The 24,599-nt window shown below is 34.8% G+C and overlaps 1 protein-coding gene across 4 annotated transcripts in view; it reads left to right on the top strand.

Moving 5' to 3' along the window:
* The window catches only part of LOC145057734 (uncharacterized), an 83,500-nt gene that overhangs the window by 33,849 nt on the left and 25,052 nt on the right, over nucleotides 1–24,599 (top strand). For 2 of the 4 annotated variants that reach the window (XM_079005614.1, XM_079005613.1), the window contains exon 14: nucleotides 10,595–10,701. The exons of 1 other annotated variant lie outside the window; for it this stretch is intronic. In XM_079005614.1, coding sequence (XP_078861740.1) covers nucleotides 10,595–10,701 — 107 coding nt within the window. Of the gene's footprint in view, nucleotides 1–10,594; nucleotides 10,702–21,293; nucleotides 22,152–24,599 lie in introns of those variants that run through there. One more of the 4 variants, XM_079005615.1, reaches the window with a different exon arrangement.

The raw sequence follows: 24,599 nt of genomic DNA, 5'->3' as shown, positions 1-24,599 counted from the left end.
ATGTCTAGATCTGAAGTCTTGGCTTCAAGGTAAGCTCAAAGCCAATAAGGACCCAAGGGAAATGCTAAAAATGGCCATAACTCTCTAATGGAGATATCTAATTAACAAACAAGTGATCAAGTTAGTGGCTTTTCACCTCCAAATGACCGCTAACACTGAAAGAATGTCGGATCCAAGGACTCATTCTCATTCCAAGACTTTTGCTCCTCAAGCTCCTTCAAAGAATGCACTCAAAACACACTCTTAGCCTCTCTCTCTCTCTCTCACGGATGATAATAGCTCGATTAGGTGATGAGGGAAGTGGGGTAAAGGACTTAAGGTCCTTTAAATAGGGTGCAAACCTTGAAAATTAAGGTTTTCTCAATCAGCTCCTACTCGTCAAGTTGGGTCCTCCAACTCGTCGAGTTGACTCTAAACCCGTGCGGCTATCTAAATTTCTCCTCGACGAGTTGGGGCCTCCAACTCGTTGAGTTTCCCTGTCAAAATGAACATAAATTAGTTCAATTGTATACCTGGGAGACGTGATATTACACTAATACTTTTGTATCTAAGATATAAATCACATATTGATTGGTCTTGTTGTTGACATTTATTGAGAATGGACCTAACCAACTGATATTGGTGTGCCAGATCAACAATGTTTTTTGTTTTCTAGAATATCCCAAATATCTTCCCCTTAACATATAGCCCATATTGTTGATATATTTTTAACGTGTATAATCCGCCATGCAGCATCTTCTAGAACATTCATCCATGTCATACAACTCATGAGCATTAGCAAAACACATGATGGAGCACCTTGTGCCATAGTGGAGCATCATGATGTACAAGTGGTGCATCATGAACACTAATGGGCCAACAACCATCATGGTGGCACAACTTGGTGTAATCCTTGAGCAATATCAACTTCATAGCATCCTTTAACGATCTTAACATCATAGAAGACTTTATACGATACTTGGCTCGTCAAAGACCAAAATGGTCCAACTTGAGCCATCATGGTGCAATAGGAACTCCATGGCGCAACATCTCCAGATGGCACAACAGCAACTCCATGGCGCAACATCTCCAGATGGTGCAACAAGGAATAAGGATGGTGCAAGAGGCTTCAAGTGTAGTGCAAGAACATCAAGATTGGAGCAACAACATCACCATGGTGCAATAGGCACACGCATGGCAGAACAAGTTCATGCATGGCGCAACAACAAGCCTCATGTTGCAAGAGTGAACATGATGGCGCAAGAGAGAGTGTCATGGTGCAAGAGCATCACTCTTGGCCCATCCCTTTATCATATGGCACAACAAGGTTCCCATGTTTCTCCATATCACTCCAAACTGCTCCAAACTTTTTCCAGTTTCTACAAACCCCTTCTGTATGATCTGTTCCTTTGGCACTTGATCCATTCCTTTGTTAGTCGATCCATTCCTTTCTCAGATGATCCGTTCCTTTGTCACATGCTTCATGAACCCCAAATTCTCCATTTAGTTCCAAGTGCTCCAAATTCTCCATTAACATGATCTAAATGCTCGAGTCACATTTAACAATCTCCACCTTGACTTGAGCATCCTCTAAACGCCACCTAGAACAAGAACATCCTCTCCCTTCCTGTCATTCATCCCCGAAGGGACCTACCTCTTGCGAACATCAACCAAGTCCATGAAAAGCTTGAACTTCTCCGTGGGCAATGACTTTTTCAACATATATGTTGCGTTGAACTTCGTATCAATCTTTAGTATTGAAAACTTGTCGCCTTCCAGAATATCCCGAATGAAATTCAGCCTGACATCAATGTGGCTTTGTCTTCTCGTGGTAGACAAGATTCTTTGCAAGACTCAAAGCACTTTGACTGTCACAATATAATACAAACTTCTCCATCCTCAAACCAAGAATCTAAATAATCCCTTGCAACCATATCTCCTCCTTTATTCCTTCCGTCATGCACATGTACTCAGATTCAGTTATCGACAAAGCAACAATATCCTTTAATGTTGACTTCCATGTGATGGCTCTGAATAAAGTGAATATGTAACACGTATGTGACATATGATTCAACATGTCACCACCATAATCAGAGTCAGCATATCCCTCCAAGTCACTCTTCTTAATTGCTCCATACACTAAGCAAACATCCGTCGTTCCCTTCAAGTATCGCAATATCCACTTTACAGCCTCCCGATGAGTCTTCCCTGGATTACTTATAAGCCTACTAACCACACTAACTGCATGAGCCAAATCAGATCTGGTACAGACCATAGCATACATAAGACTTCCAACAACACTTGAGTATGGAACCCTGCTCATGTACTTCTTTTCCTCATTAGTAATGGGTATAGTGTTTGGACCATGTTTAAAGTGAGCCGCCAAAGGAGTTCCAATTGGCTTGGACTGATCACAATTGAAAGAATGCAGAACTTTCTCAATGTACCTTTGTTGAGAAATACATAACGGTCCTGATCTTCTGTCCCTTTGAATCTCCATCCCCCGTATCTTCTTTACTGCTCCCATATCCTTCATCTCAAACTCATTCTTAAGGGTCGCCTTCAATTCATTTATTCCAACCATGTCTTTAGCTGGGATGAGCATATCATCAACATATAGCAACATATATATATATATATATATATATATATATATATATATATATATATATATATATATATATATGTAGGAATCTAGTGACGATTCCTTTGAGTAAACACAATTGTCAAAGTGGTTCCGAGTGTAGACATTTGAGATCATAAATGAATCAAATCTCTTGTACCATTATCTTGGAGACTGCTTCAAAACATACAAGGATTTCTTCAACAAACATACACGATCCTTCTTAGAATCAAGGAACCCTTCTGGGTAGGACATATAAATGTTCTCTTCTATGTTCCCATGAAGAAATGCAGTTTTCTCATGAAGTTGTTCAAGCTCCAGATCAAACGCACTCACCATATCCAAAAGAACTCGAATTGTCTTGTGCTTCACGACTGGTGAGAACACCTCGTGATAATTAATTCCTTCTTTCTAAGAGAACCTTTTTTCCACCACTCTTCCCTTGAACCTATATGGTTCAACTCCTGGTATCCCTTCCTTCTTGTTAAAGATCCACTTGCATCCTACTGGCTTTGCTCCATTTGGTAATGGAACAAGATCCCATGTTTCATTCTTCTCTAAAGATTTCATTTCTTCATTCATGGCCATCAACCAGTCATTTTCTTCTTTACTCATTATAGCCTCTTTATACAATTGAGGCTCTTAAGTGTCAATGTCTTCTCCAGTTGATAAAGCAAAAGCAATTGAGTCAAGTTCACCTAAATTCACACATCCCACATATCTATCAGTTTGTCGAGTAACCCTCTTCGATCTTCTCTTTGCTATATATTCAGAACCATCATCCTTCCCGACATCAGCACCACTGTATGAAGATCCCATGGATTGCTCATGGGTTTCATCTTGTCCAAGTTGTTCATCGCCGCCTTGTTCTTTGTCTCTTATAACAACTCTCTCTGTAGTTTAAGTTGCAAACTCCACCTTATGGCTAGCACCCTGATCTTTGTTCCCTGCTTGAATTGTATCACCTACTCTCTGGTTACCCATGGCAGATTCGTCACAGGTCACATCTCTGCTCATGATAAATTTAGGAGTTCTTCCATCTTCTATACACCATAGTCGGTAACCTCTTTACTCTTGTCGCATATCCTAGAAATATGCACTTCATTGCCCTTTTCAAAAATTTACCATCATTCACATGAGCGTATGCGAGGCATCTAAATATACCTAAACCAAAATAGTCAGAGTTTTTCCCATACCATACCTCTTAAGGAGTATTCAAGTCTATTGCAGTTGATGGTGATCTATTCACCAGATAGCAACCAGTGTTAACTTTCCCCTCCCCCCATAATTGATTGGATAAGTTAGCAAATATTTGCATGCACCTAACACGACGCATGAGTGTTTGGTTCATTCGTTCTGCCACTCCATTTTGCTATCGTGTGTGACGTACAGTGTGATGCCTCACTATACCTTCTACCTTGAATAAATTATCAAAGGAGCATTGCAGAACTCCAACCTATTGTTTGTCCTCAAAGTCTTGACCTGTTTTCTAGTCCTTTTCTCAACCATGGTCTTCCACTCCTTGAAATTTCCAAACACCTCATATTTCGTCTTTATAAAGTACAACCAAACCTTCCTTAAATAATCATCAATGAACGCCAGACAGTATGAGCATCCTACTTGAGACTTCACTGGTGCAGGACCCCACATATATGAGTGAACATACTTTAGGATTTCCTTTTGCGTGTTAACCGGTACCAAACTTCACTTTGCGATTCTTTCCCTTGACGTAGGCTTCACAAAAAAATTATCTTTCCAGTAGCCTCTCCACCAAGTAGTCCTTGTTTACTTAGAACTGGCATGCCCTTCTCACTCATGCGCCCCAACCTACGATGCCACAACTCTGTCGTGTCATAACCTTCATTCAAGGATTAGGAGATAGCCACTGTTCCCATAACCGGACTGCCTTCTAGGATATAGATCAATCCACAATTCATCTTCCCTTTCATTATAACAAGAGAACCTTTGGTGACTTTGACCCCAGTCACCTTCACCAACGTACCTCATCACATTCTCAGCCGATATGCCAATAGAAATTAAATTCTTCCAAAGTTCTAGAACATACCAACAATCTAACTTCCTCACAATACCATCGTGCATCTTGATCTGCACCATGTCACTACGTTTGATACTGCTCACCCAATCATCACCCATCTTGACTATGTCATCCCACTCTTTGAAGGAGTCGAACCAGTCATGATTATACGTCATGTGATAGGATCCTCTAGAATCTAAGACCCAAGCATCAACAAAACTTGATGTACATACAGTCAGTACATCACCATCGTCCCCTTCATCATAACTTTCTTGAACCATAACAACAGTGTTATTGCTGCTTGATTCACTCTTGGACTTCCCATTCTTCAGTTGTGGAGAATTTTGCTTGAAGTGCCACTTCTCCTTACAGTTCTAACATTTCATCTTCAATGAACCTTTCTACTTCAATTTTGAATGTGATCTCCCTATGTTTCCCCTTTCATCTCTTCTGTCCTCCCTATCCTGGCAAACAAAACGGAACTGGACACCTTCTATCCAGCTGGAACTTTTCTTTTCAGTTCCTTGGACATCAAAATGTCCTTCACATCATTCATAGTGATCGTTATCCTACCATAGAGTTGTTGGGTTTTGAGCATTCTAACACTCCTAAGTGTACATGCAACCCTAAATACCTTGGATCTATGTTTTCTTTATTATACATGCAAATATGAACTTTCCAAGGTATTCATCCTAACTAGCATAATAAAATTGATTCATATGAATATATCAAGTTAGAATTACATACATCTTTGATGTAGAATGTCTTCATGAAGCTTGAGTGCCTAGTGCCCTAAGTGTGACACCTTAAATGGTTCATACAACACCAAATACCCTTGGAATAGATTAGAGAGAAATCCACACTTCATGAAAACCGACTAGCCCTTTCACATATATTCTAGTGCCGATTTTGTCAACAATAAGATGCTTATATAGTTAGTGACAATTATGGTGAACCCTAATTGTCATGGCTTTCCATTTCCTTGGATCCATGGGTTCAAATATACCATGGAGCATCTTATGGGTTTTAGCCCAACTTGACAATCCATGGAGCACTAACCCACTATACAAGTATGGATGATTTACACAATCAACCCATATATTTAATTAGTCTTCTTTTGATCACTTAATTAATCCTAGGCTAATTCTTGATCAATACTAATTAAATAATCTTATTAAAATATTAGAACTTATAATATATTAACAAACCTTAAGTGTTATTTCTCTCATTATAGTCTATCCAAATGCATGATGCCATGCAACCCAAATGGACCATGCCGGGTCGGGTCAAGTCTTACCAATTATAGTTATGGACTTAAAAATTAATCCAACAAGAGCATGGTATCAACGAAATTCTCATATAAGATAGGAAGAGAACATAAGGGAATGAGCTCTTGATCTTCATCTTCAATCTTCACGTCAACACCTTGTAGATCCAAGATGATGAGATTGAAATTATCCATATGATCTTTCACTTGGGTACTTTCGGACATTCTGAGAGTGTACAACCTTTGCTTCTAATACAACTTGTTCGCCGATGATTTGTTCTCGTACTTGTCATAAAGTTTATCCTAGAGCCCAGAAGTAGTTGTTTGATTTACGGCCTCCCTCAGTACTTCATCTGTTAAGCCCAACAGAATGGCATTATGTGACTTCATCACAATGTCCACCTTCTTATCAGCCGCAATGTCCTTTGGCAGTTTTGCCTCTCCTTCCGATGCCGCCATACATCCTTGTTGAACCAGAAGAGCCCTCATATTCACCTTCCTCAAAGTGAATTCATTTGAACCATTTAACATCTCCAAATAAAACTTGTAAGTAGACATCTCCAATCACAGGAATACAAATCGCAACTCTGATACCACATGTTAGGAAGTAAAACGGATAACTAGAAAAACTATAAGCATACAAGACACAATATTTACGTGGTTCAGTGAAGGTGACCAACATCTATGGATAGGAGGGGAGAATCATTTTATTTTAGAGCTCTCAAACAGAGGTTACAAGTACAATTACACAGAGATTCGCCTATCACTCTAGAATTCAACAAACAAAATGACCTAGCATGCATCCCTACTTATACTTGAGGGATCAGACCTAAAACATTAATGGGCCAAGCCTATTAGCCCATAGGCCCATGAAAGGTGTCAACCAATCACAATCCGCCATGCATCATCTTTAGGAACATTCATCCATGTCATACAACTCATGAGCATTAGCAACACACATGATGGAGCACCTTGTGCCATAGTGGAGCATCATGATGTACAAGTGGTGTATCATGAACACTAATGGCCCAACAACCATCATGGTGGCACAATATGATGTAATCTTTGATCAATACCAACTTCAGAGCATCATAGAGGACTTCATAGGATACTTGTCTCATCAAGGACGAAGACGGTCCGACTTGCGCCATCATGGCACAACAACATCTCCAGATGGCGCAACAATGAATATAGATGGCGTAAGAGGCTTCAAGTGTGGCGGAAGAACATTAAAATGTGAGCAACAACATCACCATGGCGCAACAGGAACATGTATGGCCCAACAAGGCCATGCAAGGAGCAAGAACAAGCCTCATGGTGCAAGAGTGAACATGATGGTGCAAGAGAGAGTGTCATGGCGCAAGAGCATCACTCTTGGCCCATCCCTTTATCATATGGTGCAACAAGATTCCCTCGTTGCTCCATATCACTCCAAGTGCTCCAAACCCCCTTCTACATGATTTGTTCCTTTGGCACTTGATCCATTCCTTTGACAATCAATCCATTCCTTTGTCAGATGATCCATTCCTTTGTCACATCCTCCATGAACCTCAAGTGCTCCATTTAGTTCCAAGTGCTCCGAATGCTCCATGAACATGATCCAAATGCTCAAGTCACATTTAACACCTACTTTTTGTATTATAGTAAGATTCTAGTTTTATTAGTATAAATAAGGTTAATGTTTGGGATGTTCAAGTTAACTTTTTCCAACAATAAAGTTCACAAAGTAATTCGTTGCTCTTGTTCTTTTCTTCTTCTTTGTTCAGTCCATGCCTTGGGCACCAAGGTAATATCAACTGGTATACCTACACTCTCTTCTCTGTTATCTCTACTTACCGTCATTGCTCTCTATTATCTCTCTTTCATGTCCTCTCTTCTATGTGAGCGGTGGTCGACGGTTGTGACATTGCTTTAATGGGAGTGCCGACGGTTTGATTTTAAAGGTGGCGGTGACAGTAAGGTTTGGTGGATTTAGTTCCAGGTAAGATAGAGGATTTTTATGCATTTGATATGTCTGGAATTTTGGAATGTTTGTAGCATTTTGATTAGATTTTATTTCTCTAGATTTTTTGTGCTCACCGGAGCTGATAAAGGAGATGGTTGTGATCAGGATTTCAGTAAAGAAGGGACAGAGTAGTCCGTGAAGTTTAGAGAGGTGGGGGTGCTCCACAGATTTCTGATTACCATGTTCCCTGAAGGGGAGGGGGTGGAGACCGGAGTTAGGAAAGGGTGGTGGGACCCAATGAGTTTTGCTTACAATTATATTAGTTATTAAAAATATGGGAAAAATATAGCGAGGTTAAAATTGTCTTTTCATGTTTATCAGGGATCAAAACCCAAACAAAAACAAACTAATGAGATTGTACGTGTGCAAAAAAAAAAGATAAGGACCAAACATGAAATTTTAGCAAACCACAAAAACAATTTCAGTACCTTATTCCTTAATAATAGTCTTTTCAAACAAGAGGCAAATCTTGGACTTGTTCAGTTCATGGATTTATGAAATACTAGGCGTAACCTCACACGTTGCGCAAGAATGCATTTAAGTGGTTAAAATAATTATGGAAAAAATAGAAATATGTTGAAATTTACGTTTTTATTCATGTTTTGTGCATTAACCGAATTATCAAATAATATGAAAATCCATCAATTTATATTTTGATACTATCTAATATAGTCGATACCTTATAAACATTAGTTTACTTTTATAATATCTAATATATATATATATATATATATATATATATATATAATAAGTTTTTGTATAACATTAATATAATCTAATTTTCTTATGTCTGATAATATTTTTTGGATAAAATAAGAAATAAGTTGTTTTGAATGAGCTATTAATAAATAATATTGAACTAATAAATTTTGTATTACACACTTTATATTACACCAAAACATCCAACGTTTCATATATGAACTTTCAAATATTAAACATTGAAAGATGTCATACAAAATATATCATTATACATAAATGTCATCAAGAATTATAAAATAAGTCGATTAGTAAATATGATATTTAATTTTAATTACATATTTTGCAAGGTGTACGTTTGACTTTATGTTGGTGCGCCGAGAATCCTCTTCCTTAATTTGTACCTAAAAAATTAAGGTGAATAGGAATATAAAATAAATATTACTAAGCATTAATATAAATAATTAAAAATACTATGTGGATCTCCTACCACCAGTTAAAGACAACATACCTCTCTAGTGGTATCGATTCTTATGTGAAATTGAAATAGTCATTCTATGTACACCTTATTTTTCTAATTACATAAACAAATATGAGTAACCAATCATAAAAATGTTATCTTTATGTAGGAAAAATATTTTAGTTAACTAATAAATTAAATAATATAAGTTTAAGATTTAGGAGTTTCAAAACATTAATATTTTTATTAATCAATCAATTAAGTAACACATGTTGAAATTTTTACAATCATTATTAAAAAGCATTTGAAATATTAGATTTTAAATGAATTTTGGTTGAAGTGTTTTGACCTGTATTATATATATATATATATATATATATATATATATATATATATATATATAGAGAGAGAGAGAGAGAGAGAGAGAGAGAGATGGAAAGTATAACATATATATGAGTTTTAATTAATTATCTTTTTGAAACGGTACAATTACAAAATAAAAAAACATATCTAAAATATTTTCGACATCACCCGATATAAGATATGATCAATATATTAACGATTACACCACAATATACAACGACTGTATTACAATAATAAAAAAACGAAGAAAATATAAAAACAAATTAGTATAACAAACTTACAAATTAAAAGTTCTAATATAATAGCATATCTCCAAAATTGGTCATAAGACCTCAACCCAACACAAAAACCTTAGGTTTGTTTTCTTTCTGAAATTTGTATATGATTTGTATGCATATCTTCCCAAAAAATTGACCTTTTTATAATAAACTTTTCACTAAATGCTAATTAAACATAATATAAGTTATAAAACTTTTGAATGTTAAATCATAATTAAGAAAACTTTTGAGTTGCATTAATTAAAAAAATGGGTTTCAAATGAATGTAGTTTGAGGAAGTTAAAAATGGGATTTCGAATGCATGAGATTCTAGAAAAAAATGATAGCTTTACAAATATGTATGATATGATAAGCATCAATAAATTTGAAGATTGAACTGGAGTACTGTAGTTTACCAATATGAATTTGAGAGAACTATGATTATGGTAGTTTCAACGTGTATAAATGTACAAATAAAGCATCTCACGGCTTTAGTAAAGAGGATGCCAAGGGAGGAGACAGTTACCGTCTATGGGATATAATTTTATTTAGAGAAATCAAAGCCAAATCAAATATCTTCTTATTTTTTTTATTACCATCTTCATATATTTAAGATTATGACACTTGTTTAACAAAAATTCATCATCTAAAAATGCTAAGAGGATACTTAATTTCTCTTTTATTTATGGTAAGCGTCTATTCTGGAAAAAAAAATCATTTCATGCATAGTTTTCTTGTTTGACATAAATATTTGAATAAATTCCCAAAACACGTGAAAAAAATATTCTTTGTAATCATTCATTAAATATATTCATATACTTTAGATATGCAATAATGCAAAAGAATGAGTTATCAAATATAATGTTTTAAAGGCAAATGAATGAAGCATATAAATTTATTTGCCTGCAGTGGTTTTGGATAACCAAATCAGATGGGAAGAAATGTTTTATGCTTTCACCAGAGTCAATACAACGAGGTTTCAACCCATATCCTTTACACCCTCTAATCGAATCCAGGTCCTCTTGCTTCTCTTTATCTCTTTCTCTTGTAACATGCATGCAAACTAAACCACTAGCTCTTCTTTACTTAATTGCATTTATTTTATTAAAAACTAATTAGTAGTATCCCTTTTAAAAATAACTCAATATGATCATTCACATGTATTATATTCAATATATAACCCAATTTATATGTACTTCATTTTTATATTTAAATATAAAATGAATTTAGTTAAGTGAAATAATTATAAGAAATGGAATTGGAAAATAAAATATGTTCTCAAATTAATGTTTTTTCCAAGCAAATATATCATATACATTTACACACCATATATATATATATATATATATATATATATATATATACTAGTCGTTTACCCGCGCTAAACACCGAACGGCAAAGAGTTTCTTTCGGAAGATAGTTTTAATGTGATGATTAGTTTCCTTTAGACGTTAGTTATTCATTGCGGCCATTTGGTAGACTATTTTGTGTCGAATAGTTCATTTCAACGCATAGTTTCTTGCTAGGAGCATAGTCATACAATACGACAGAAGTTGAGTCTACATTTGGAATTTCATCTAATAGTTCATACTTGATTTTACAATATATAAATAACAACAATCTGCAATCATGTAATTTTGTGCATTTATAACATGTCCAATATATAAACTACACCAATCTGCAATCATGTTGCTTCATCTGCTAGCTCCGCAATCATGTTGCTTCCATCTAATAGCGAGTGCAAATATTCCATCAGATAGCGAGTGCAAATATTCCATCAGATATAAGTTATTTTTGTCATCTTCCGCTTCATCAAATAGCGAGTGCAAATATTCCATCAGATATAAGTTATTTTTGTCATCTTTCGCTTCATCAAAATTGTAGTAAACTTTTTGTTCGCCAGAAAATCGTTCGATCAACTTATTATTAATCTCATCAACACTTTCATTTTTAGTTGACAATATTTCCCTCGAAATGATAAAATTTGAGTCGGCACCGTTGGATTGCAAAGAAGGAAATATTGCATCAATCAGAGCTTCCACTGAATTAGGTTTATTAGTGTATGGAATGGACATGTTATCATGTATACGAATAAAGGAATCGTCTAATGTTTCCTCATTTCCATCACCGACTCGTAATAAAAAATCAGAAAACCATTGGTCATTTACTTCTCTGATGTTAATATCTAATCGAAGCCTTTTAACTGATGCCCATAGAGGTGACATTCATAAGCTAGAGTACACAATTTGTGCTCGAGTGCCACGTCTCACGACCATAAACACTTGTCTAAAGTCACCTCCCATAACCATTTTCTTTCCATCGTAAGGGAGCTTCTCGTCTGTGATGTCTTGCATTGTCCGATCAACTACTTCTACCCCGCCTACCTCTTAGCCAATGCTGCTTCATCCCATATGATTACCTTTGCCTCACAAAGTAGTTGAGCCTTCCTGCTTTGTTTAGTGATCTTGCACATCGAGTTATTATCAAGATTGAGGGGAATTCCAAATCGTGAATGAGCTGTTCTCCCTCCTGGCATGTTGTTAGCCGCAACACTTGACGTGGCAATTGCAAGTGCAATAAGACCATGGACACGAATATTGGCCAACAAAGCTTTGTACGAAAATGTCTTTCTAGTTCCACCGGGACCATCTATGAAGAACACACCCAGAATATTTTCATCCACATGCCTCATTATCTCATCATATGCAAACTTCTGGTCTGGATTGAGAGAGTCCCACACAAGTAAGTCTTCATTTTCCACATTTATAGAGTATTCTTCTTGCACCTCAAAATAGCCTCTTGATTGTAAATTGATGTGTGAATTGACATTTGGAAGGTCATAATCACTAAGCTTTTTACTCATAGATTCTAGGAAGAATCTAATGTCGATGAGGACCATATTTTGCACTCGTTCGACACATCCATATTGTTTCCTATAATCTTCAGAAAGAGAATCATAGTGGTCATTCCATAACTTGCGAACATTTCCTGGTTCACAAAAAATCAGCATCGTCGCAAATAACCTTCTAAGTGCGCTAGAAAATTAAAATAAGGAAGCCTCTACAAGACATTGTGATAAATTATCATCGGTCTCTATTAAATTTCTTTCAAGAGCTGCTTTTCAAAATGTAGGGTGTAATACACCATTGGCTGTGTATAAATCTTCAAAGCAGGTAGGCCCAGTAATATAACATATAAGTAGGCATAGGTAGTATCTCTCTCCTTCAGCTAGATTAGCATAAACAAGTCGACCAATCATTGATTTATGCTCCCTGGTCCTCCAACAATGGTTGCTCCGATTCCATGTAAAATGTTTGGGAAAATCCTTATACAAATATTTTCTCGCATTGGAATCTTCTTTATTCTTCTTGAAAAATGTTGTCAACATTGAATTTTTTCCTTTCTCCCTATCAACAATGTCTTCCATTCTGTCACCATCTTTGAACCTAACCAACTATTGATTCGGGAGATGTATTTGCAAGGCCATCACACAAGGGTGGTTTTTGAAAGAGGAAAGCTAAAAACTCGTCATAATGCCTCAGGAGGGGATACATAATGTGCATCTTGAAACTTTCGTATCTCATTAATAACAATATTTTCTTGGTCTTTATCAATATGGATAACTTGTTTGTCATGGCCCTTATAAACATATTTGAAGAGGTACTTCACAGACTTTATACTCGATCAAACCTCAACGTTGATATGACAGTTAAACATCAATAACAACTTTGGGTTGTATAGATCCACCCATTTGTTATCCAATGTTGTATTTCTTACAGTCGCCTCAATTCCATTATTTCTCTTTCTATATAATGGATATGAGTCCTCTCCTTGTGATGTCTTTTCATTCAATTGCCTAGGATATCTGAAACGACATATTTTTGGAAGACCCTACATACATGGACTTTTTTCTCGTAAGCTACCACAAGGACCGTGCATCTTGTGATTTTGACAAAATCATGCATTTCAGGAAAACTTATTGTGTCAGGAATTTCAACACACACAAGTTTGTCATAATCATCTGGATTATTCATCTTATATCCAGGTGTCATTATTAAGAGGAAATGTGCATGTGGCAATCCACGCTTTTGAAACTCTATCACATACACATATGACCCCACCACACCGATTATATGTCTCTGTAATAACTGTACCTTGAGATCCTCTAACTTAGCATGAAAAACTCTTGCAACAAGGTCCGGTCGATCTTGAGCTGACTGTCCAGGCAATAACTCATCATCGATTTCTTTCCATTTCGGGTTGCACGTTATTGTAAGAAATATATCAGACCTCCCATCATCTTGAACTAAAGCCATGGCATCCAGAAATCTTCGTCGCATGTCACATGGATCTCCAATGAAACTTGCAGGTAACACAACTCTTTGTCCAACCCTATTTGGTTGAGCCTCACCGGCATTTAAGCAATCAACAACGCCCTGGTATAAATCAACTCTAATTTTGGTTTGGTTCTTTTCAACAAAAACCAAACGTGTAGTCTCAATCTTTATATAGGTATCTACTGCAAACTGCTGGAACAATCTCCTTCCCATCAAAATCACATTATCATTCAACCGTATCTAGAACTTGTAACAATAGTACTCCCGCATACTTACAATATTTCTGCCTTTTTTCAAAGTAGTTTCTGTGATACCATAATTTATGTGAAGAATATAAATTTAATATCCGTATATTTAAGGCAATATCTGTTACATGTTTTAAATATGTAAATGAATGTTAAAGGCGTACCTTCTGAACCTTCATCATTGTCTTCATTGTCACTATGAATTTCATCCATGACAACCCCATATCTTGGTATTTTAGGATGTCATCGAGACTCACCATTGGGAAAGAATAAAGGATACGACAAAGGATCATAACAACCAAAGTGAGGTTGAATTTCAGTACTATAGTTAGACCTCCCATAGAAAAAAATACTTCTTTTATATGCATTGATGTTGTCATTTCCTTCAACCCAAATACCAGTAACCTATGCAAAGGTGTAGTTTAATAAGGTGATTAATATGATATGTATAATAATGAATATGACACATTTAATTTTAAAATGAATAAAGATAAATGTTAATATTTACACCTCAAATGTGGTCGTCATATTCTACACCCTTTGGTCAAGTTCTACCAATGCATTCAAAGTCACTCTATAATTATCAAGTGGTCCTAGATCAGAAAGACGTTTACAACCTCCTTCCCCCATTTCTACTTCAGTTCATCTTCATGGGTCTCCTCACCGGACCAAGTCACAGGTCCACCAGAGAAGAAGGATATTCAGATTAGAGAAGCAGGTTTAGATTGAAAACAAATCGTCTCGATCCATTGATGGCTATCCTCTGCGTATACAACCTCTTTCCCACTATGTACAACCTACTCCGAAACCATCGGTCGAACTCCAACTGTGGTGGCAACACACAAAGGAAGAAGAGATTACGGTGGTGGTTATGCTCGTTCTCGAATCGAAACCAAACATCTCATCCCGATTTCTCAAAACCCTAGCATACGGATAACGATTGAGACATCTTGTTTTCTCTCTCTCTCTCTCACTCTATATATATATATATACATACATACATATATATATATATATATATATATATATATATATATATATATATATATATATATATATGTTGAGACATCTTGTTTTCTCTCTCTCTCTCTCTCTATATATATATATATATATATATATATATATATATATATATATATATACTAGTCGTTTACCCATGTCAAGCGCCAGACGACAAAAAGTTTCTTCCAGAAGATTGTTTTAATGTGATGATTAGTTTTCTTTAGACGTGAGCTATTCATTGCGGCTTTTTGGAAGACTATTTTGTGTCAGATAGTTCATTTCAACGGTTAGTCTCTAGCTAGGTGCATAGTCATACAATACGACAGAAGTTGAGTATACATTTGTAATTTTATCTAGTAGTTCATACTTGATTTTACAATATATAAATTGCAATAATCTGCAATCATGTAGTTTTATATATTTATAACATGTCCAATATATAAACTACACCTATATGCAATTATGTTGCTTCATCTGCTAGCCCTGAATTAAACATCAAATGATTATATAAGATACATATTTGAACAAATTGTAAAATCATAAGTTTTTTATTTTACCTTGTTAATCACATAAAACTTCTTTGTACATAATGTTTGATTTATGGATTTCATCATTATCAAACGTTTTTTCCGGCTTTACTAATACATTGGTATTGACACGTGATACTCCTCTGGATAACGCCACATAAAGTTGGTCATGTGAGAATACCGATTCTGGATAGTAGTTTTCTTTGGTGATTGGTTTCGTTGGACGGATGGTTAAATATATTTTTTTTCTTTCGCGAAATGTCTTATTCAAAAGATATGCAATGCATCAATAAATATATTATATCATATAACATACATTAATTTATAAGTTTTATTTCGATGATTAAAAAAGTCTTATTTTATTTATTTTCATTATTTTTAACTATGACACATAGTTTAATAGTAGATTAAAAGGTTTGTGTGTATTGATATAAAAAAATCAAAATAAATAAAATAAAACTTCTCTAATTGTTTTTTAATATTTAAATAAATATGAAAAGAAAACATAACAACCTATCTAATCGTTATATAAGTAATTATAAAAAATATTTAATAATCATATTATCATAACACCTATATTTTAATATTATACATGTGATGGAAAAACATAATCGATATTATAATGAAAATATTAATTCAACCCTTTTTTTAACCAACAAATATCTTTTTCCAACACCAAATCATGCAACCTTGACAAATTACCTACATTGACAATCTCTTTTTATGGTAGAAAGTATAATAGCAACAATTTTATATGATACCTTGACAAATTATCTATAATGAATTATATGTTGAAGTCTTAAAAAGATCCAACAATACTGAGGAGGCATTTTCAATTATAGAATACTTAAAAAATTAATTATTAGTTAGTTGTTGGGTTTTTTTGTTTAAACGAATGTCTTGAACATTTTTAGTTTTCACTTTTAGGCTTGAACATTTTTAATTGGAGTTTACATATACAAAAAACCGAACAAAAAAGAAAACCAACCTATACAAACATTTACATGTATTCAAACCATTTAGAGATACAATCAATGTAATATCCGAAATGCATTTACATCTCAATAATATCCTTATACAGATAAACATTAACCCAAAAACATGAATATTACAATTAATCAATATCTAACTTGTGCAACATTCATCCTTTTTCATTTATAAAAAAACATTCAAAAACCAAAATGCATTTGGCATTCTAAAATACAACACAAATAAAAATCTTTACCATCTGCACTTGAAACACAAACAACACCTTCACTTCTTTTCTAGAAATCAACAACAAAACACGTTCACTTCTTCATTTTCTGGACTTTAAAATGATCCATCACCAAAACGTGAAACATAAAAAAATATGGGAAAAAATCTAAGGAAACCAAAAAAACACCAGATTAAAGCATTAAATAAAACAAATGTAACAACAAACATCAAATCGATAACTATGTTGCGATATGATAAAATAGTGTAGATAACTAATTAAATTTAAAAAAAAAAAAACTGATGACATTTTATTTCATTTATCCAAATTTCATTGATTTTGACCAAAATACCCTTATCAGTTATCAATTTAATTCCAAAACCTTTTTAACCTCATTTGAACTTTGAGATAATTGATTTTTAACATCACTATAGAAACTCAAACAATTCACCATAATCCTTAATTCTTGTAGACCTACTTCCTATATTTCCTTATTATGACCAAAGTACCCTTTATAAATTAAAAACTTTCAGAACAATCTCATATTAAGAAAAAGTCAAACAAAATTCATTTTATCAAATCAATTATAAAATTAAGAAAAACCCTAATAAACTTCCAAGATCCAATCTGCTTTCCTTTATGGTGTATGCTTTTTATCCAAAGTTATTTTTTTCCCAATCTACAAAAAAGCACTCATTAGATAAGATGATGAAATCCAAATGATGATGAACAAAACCTGAATTAAGATCACAGTAATCAATGAATCAGATAAAAGAATAAACATGTAATAAAAAATCGGTTTTTCAACATGGTCAGTACTTGAAAATTGTCTTTGAACAAAGATCCACTTTCTAATAATCAAAGCATCAATACCAACATAAATAAAGATAAACAACTGTGAAATATATGACAATGTTGCAAGGCATGCCTGAAAAATAAAAATAAGAACATATAGGAAATGGGATTTGCACTTTTGAAAAAGAAAAAGGTGTATGTATAATTGACAGTGACTTGATTTTCCTGTAGAAAATCCATTCTTTTGTTACATGTCCTAAGTTATAAAGGGGCTCCAAAAAACTAATAACATGTTCCCGAGTTCAACTAAGCGAGAGAAAGGAAAGGAAATGGGTGGAAATGAAAAGAAAATAAAAGAAATTGGTGTTCCCGAGTTTCATTAAAGGAGGGAAGTGGAGGGAAATGAGAGGATCACTTTCCATCCTAACTTTCCTTCCGATTTGGGAGGATTTGGAAAGAAATAACAAAATGATTCATTTTCCTTCTACTTCTCTCCAACTCGGGAACACAAAAAAAATTATTTTCCTTTCCTTTCTCTTCTTTTATCTCATCACTTTCTTTCTCTTCTCTTCTTTTCTTTTGTTAAACTCGGGAACGAGGAGTAAAACGCTACTTTCGTTCATTCAAAATTGTAACACCAGATCCCCCTCTTCTTCCTTCTTCATGAAACACGAAAAAATAAGGGAAAAAATAATTTCAGAACCTAAAGCATTTTATTTGCGAAAATGATCATAGAACCTGGATATTTAGGATTTTAGAAGCAATGGTGACTGAGGGGATGCAAACCCTGTTCAGTGGTGCTAAAAACCTTCACAAAGATAAAGTGCTCAAAAGAAAAACAAAATAATGGAGAGATAGATAGATAAAAAATCAAGAAATATGTCTAAACCTAAAATCAATAACTTGTACCTGGTGTTGGCATCGAAAGGGAGAAGTTGCATATGGTTACGAAGGTGAAATTTTAAGAGGAAAATGTGGCCAACAAAACTGATTTTATAATAGAAGGTGGTGGAGATATTGCAATCGATGGTGGTGAAAGCAACGATAAAGCGATGGAGGCGATGATTTATATAAGAACGTAGGGGGAATCTGGATGTACAAAGAGAGATAATTAAAGGAGTTCAATAATTCAAATTTAGTTCCTATAAATCCGATTTTAGCAAAAATTAGTGGTCTATTTATGTTAAATTATGCATAGTTGACTTGTATACCAAGCTTTCAAAGCATAATAAGTAAATATTTTTAATTGATTTCAACTATCACCTCCTCAATTCATGGGGTCGTATTTGGTAAAGATTTATGGTTTGGTTTTCCAAACAAAATTAATAGTAATTGCATTAGATTATGGTAAAGATTCATGCATCTCCTCACCGGACCATGTCACAAGTCCACCAGAGAAGAAGAGGGATATTCAGATCAAAGAAGCAGGTTTAGATCGAACACAAATCGTCTCCATCGACGACTATCCTCTGCATATACAACCTTTTTCCCACTATGTACAACCTACTTTGAAACCATCGGTCGAACTCCAACTGTGGTGGCAACACACGAAGGAAGAAGCGATTATGGTGGTGGTTATGCTCGTTCTCGATCTGAAACCAAACATCACATCCCGATTTCTCAAAACCGTAGCATACAGATAATGATGTAGACATATTGTTTGCTCTCTCTCTCTCTCTCTCTCTCTATATATATATATATATATATATATATATATATATATATATATATGTGTGTGTGTGTGTGTGTGTGTGTATGTCGGATCAAGAGACACACAAAATTGTGTTTGTATTTTGTGTTCTCTGATCTGGACGGAGAACAAGGAAACAAATGACGATGACGGCTCAAGGGTTTCAGGAAAAAAGTAGGTGAGATCAAAGGGAGAGAAACCAATGTGTATATTTTAGGTTTTCAAAAGGATTCACCACCATTTTTTTTTATTTCTGGAACGATTTTGAGATTTCTGGAACAATTTTCAATTTCTAGAATCATTTGGGTGACAAGTTTTTGCTATTTTTTATTTTTTTATTTTCGATTTATGGAGAAAATCGTATCAGGAGACGAAGATAAGGGGTAGATGTACACATTTTCGGTGGTGCTCCATTTTCCGGTGATGGTGCCGATAGTTAAGCGTTCAACTAAAGAGAAAAATATATATATTTTAGGTTTAAAGAATTAAAGTTGGATGGACCCATAATTTTAATTAAAAGATTTTTCAATAATAAAAATTAGTCTAAAATGTTAAAAATAAATAGAAAATGGCATTATAGTCATTTATGTCTTGGAAAGAAATTAAGCGTGTAAATTTAAACTAACGAGGGATGAAACGTGCAACTTTTAACCAAACGATGAACGATCCGAATTAATTTTTGAAAATAGGGACAAAACGTGTATTTTAGCACCTAGATGAAGGAACAATTCATGTAATTTACTCCCACTTTTTATATGTTTTATTTCAAACAATTGAATCAAATTTAACTAAAATATAATTTACTAAATAATAAATATTATAAATAGTTATTAATATATTAAATTGTGTATGGTTCGATTATTCGCGGTTATTAGAAAACTAAAACCATACCGTACTGAAATTTTGTAGTTTTTTGAAATTTAAAAATTGCACCTTCATATTCCGTCTCGATTTTGGTTTATGCGATTTTTTCGATTAATTGTAAATATGGTTGGGTTTTTGGTCAGATCTATTCTCCACCATGAACATCAACACAGCCCATATGAACATCAGTACCACCTCATCCAACCAATCCCCGACCACCTAAAACACCCCCTCCCACCTCATCACGAGTCTCCACCACCACCATAATCATTATAATTTACCACCATTGCTGCCCCCACCTTCCGGTCACCAACACCACCATTTCAACCATCATTGTCTCCTTTCGAAGCACAATCCATAGTTCTATAATCTTCAATTAATGGATTTGGGGAATTTGCAATTTGTGATGAAATAGTTTAGTATCAAGTCCCATAAATCGTAAATTGAACATATTATATCAATGACAAAAATAATTTAAAATTGTAATTCAGTTGCTCATTAATTAATCATACGAAGAACTGGGATATGGTAAAATCAACATAATAAGGGGAACTCACATCAAGTTATCTCTGAATAGTCTTCGGTCGTTAATTTCTTTGGCCTCTGAGACGGCTTTGATCCAGTCAACAAGTATATATCCTCTTCAATCTCACCATAAGGAAGCACAATCGAAAACCTCTACTTCTTTGACTTCCTTAGATCGTTATTGATATGTTTTCATGAAATTCTATATAATATTAAGATATTATTCATTTATCCGCTTTCTTAATTATAAATCATAAAGCATTGTAGTTTATATTAGCCTCGAACTCTAAAGCCCACATCGATGATTGGTTGTGTAAAGGTGATTGCCAATGTGAAAAACTTAATGGAAATGTTTGACGCCTATTAGAAAAAAAAAACATGAGTATGCCACTTCAATAACATTGATTAATGTCATGGAGTGGACGCAGGTGATGAGGAGGATGAGACTTCTTAGACGACTTTGTTGCGGCCACTGTGATGGTTCTTCTATTTGAGCATGTTGTACTGCCATCTTGCATTCATCATCCATGGACAACGTCCATACCGGGATAATCATGCAGAGATAACAAATAAACAGAAAGGTGGAGACATATAGCAAGATACGTAGATTGGATTGGAAGACATAATGTTCATCGAAGATAATGAAGACCATATGTAGGGGCTCACCTGAGGAGGAAACAGAATGCCGTTGGCCGGTTTGGTGGCTAACCAAACCACATGGATATTTTGTTTTCTCTAATAATTTTATAAATCTCAAATCAACATAATACGATATTAATTGGCGATAGTAAATGGTGGTTTTAGGCTGATGGTCAACGATGATTACTTCCCTTCGGACAGTAGATATTAAGCAAGTATGGGGAAAGACGAAACGTAAGTGGAATTGCATGCCTCTCATTGTGGTCTTCTCCCTGTTGGGGTGCTAATCCGTTTGTTACGGGATATATATGTGAGATACAAGCTTTCTTCAACATAAGAATTGCAAAGTCAAGAGGATGGGGTTACTTATGGCAAATCAAAGTAAATGGTTGAGTCTGTAAGAACTAGGCTGCAGGAGTCTTGAAAGGTAGATCAAGATGAAGGGCGTTGACTTATAATGTTCAATTGGAAGAGTTATAGGGATTTTGGCAGAAATTAACCGCTAAAAGGGTAATAAGAATCATGGGTGGAGGCAACTAGTTAAGGAGTGTTATCCTTTATCATCTCATCGTTTTATAACACCAAGTAAAAAAATGATAATAATCTCATTTTTTCATGTCATCATTTATTTATTTTTTTAGATTTAATTTTTAATATTTGTAGAAAGAAAATTAATTTAGTAAAATATGTTATTAAAATAAAACATAATTTTAAATTAAACTTAACATTTATAAATCTAAAAAAAACATTACAACGAAAAACAAATAACATTTAAAAACAAAAAAAAAAAAAAAGAATTCCCGATTACATTACTGCAGGCCAAAATGAAATATTTTTGCCCCTAAATTATTCATCTTCATTTTCATCGTATATATAATCAGCCAATTCTTTTCGAAGTTGTCTGCATTTTTGTGCATCTTGAATATCAACGATTCTATGTAAATATTTCGTTGTACCTGATTGCAATTGTACGTGTCTAGGCCGGGCCTACTCCTCAATACTTCGTCTTTTATCTTCAACCACCATATTATATATTATGATAAATGCATACATAATATCTTGTAGAACGTCTAACTGATATGATCATGTTGCATGTTCAAGTATGTGTCATTTCGACTTCAGAACTCGAAAAGCACATTCCACATCCTTACGTGCTCCTTCTTGTTTTCTCTTGAAAAATTTGTCTCTTGGTTCCATTGGATGTCGAAACGTCTTCACGAATGTGGAATATGTTGGATATATTCCATAGATAAGCTAATACCTAAACTTATATTCATTTACATTCACTGTGAAATGAGCATTCTGTGCCTTTCCTAAAAAAATATCGTCAACTATAAGTGACTGATCAAGAACGTTGACATCGTTGTTGGAACCCGCTACCCCGAAAAAAAAAGCATGACAAATCCATAAATATTGGGAAGCAACAACCTCTAATACCAATGAAGGTGTTCCATGATGACCACTTGCATATTTTCCTTTCCATGCCATCAGATTATTTCTTTACTTCCGGTTTGTGCAATCAATGCTTCTAAACCTACCCAAAAAACCATGTCTTTCTTCATTGTCTACATATATTTGTTGCATATCGTTCAACGAAAGTTTGCGCAAATAAAGGACTCCGAAGGTTTCAACAACACCTCTCGCCAATCTATACAAACTTTATCTTACAGTTCTCTCAAACATTCTTATATAAACGTCAATCAAATCAAGCAACTCCCCCGCAACCATAAGCTTAATTGCGGCAACACATTTATGCAACCTTGTGAATCCTCGCTTACCTCCAACATCATATCTCATTTGGAAAAATTCATATCTAAATGTATATTTAATATGTAAAAAAATGTATTTAAATTATGTAAAAGCTATATTTATAAATTACAAAACATTAAAGAAACAATACATGCTTTCAAAGGCGTTGACTATCCGAACAAAAACATGTTTTCACAAACGAAACCTTATTCTAACATTGCGTGGCTGATAGACATAATCATCTGCAAAATAATTATGAACTAGATGTTTGTACCCTTCTTCATGATATCTTTGTAACACCGCACGTCATGTTACTAGTGGAGATCGATCTGGTTGTAGAAGCACATTCGTACAGTACTTGTGCATCATGCTGACGAAGATATCGTCATCGTCATCATCGTTACATCGCTTGAAAAAATCAAATCCAATGGTCGTAAAGTGATGTTCATCCTCAAACATAGGTCTCTGATAGGTGCACAAGTCACCTTGTAACTCAAAGCACCGTCCACCACACTGGCTTTCCTAAGGTGATACAAAATTCAACAATTATAATCCGTCACCACATCAAGCCACCTGTGCTACCTCATATTTATGTTTGGCTGATCCATCCAATGTCTCAAATTCTTATGGTTTGTGTAGATGGTACACTAAACCACATATAAGTAGTGACATCAAATCTTGAGGGAAAAAACCACTACACCTAACTCTAAATCGTGGCTAGGATAATTTGCCTCGTGAGGCTTCAACTGCCTCGAAGCGTATGCAATCACATGACCCCTCTGCATAAGCACCGCACTGAAACCCAAAATCAAAGAATTACAGTAAACAATAAAATCCTCAATACCCCATGGAAGGGTTAAAATCGGTGCCTCACATAACCTCTTCCTCAACACCTCAAATGTTGTCTGGGGCTCAAGCCTCCACGGTAAATAAACATTTTTCTTCGTCAATCGAGTCAATGGAACTGCAATCTTGGAGAAATCCTGAATAAAACTCCTATAGTAGCCTGCTAACCCTGGGAAACAATAGATCTCATATGGAGACTTTGAAACTTCCCATTTCATCATTGCCTCTATCTTAGCCGGATCAACCAAGATACCACTTTGATTGACTAGACAACCCAAGAACCGCACCTCACACAACCGGAACTTACAGTGGGAGAATTTGGCATACAACCTCTCCCTCCTCAGAGTCTCAACAACCTCTTACAAATGCTCCTCATTCTACTCCTTGGTATTAGAATAGACTAAGATATCATCAATAAACATGATCACAGGATAATCCAACATCGGTCTTCACACCCGGTCCATGAGATTTATGAACGATGTCGGCACATTTGGTGAGTC

This window comes from Lactuca serriola, chromosome 6 (assembly GCF_051521515.1).
Source record: "Lactuca serriola cultivar US96UC23 chromosome 6, Lser_US96UC23_V15, whole genome shotgun sequence".
Classification (NCBI taxonomy): Eukaryota; Viridiplantae; Streptophyta; class Magnoliopsida; order Asterales; family Asteraceae; genus Lactuca; species Lactuca serriola.
The sequence above is the reverse complement of the archived record's forward strand: the minus strand, read 5'-3'. Positions and strand labels throughout refer to the sequence as shown.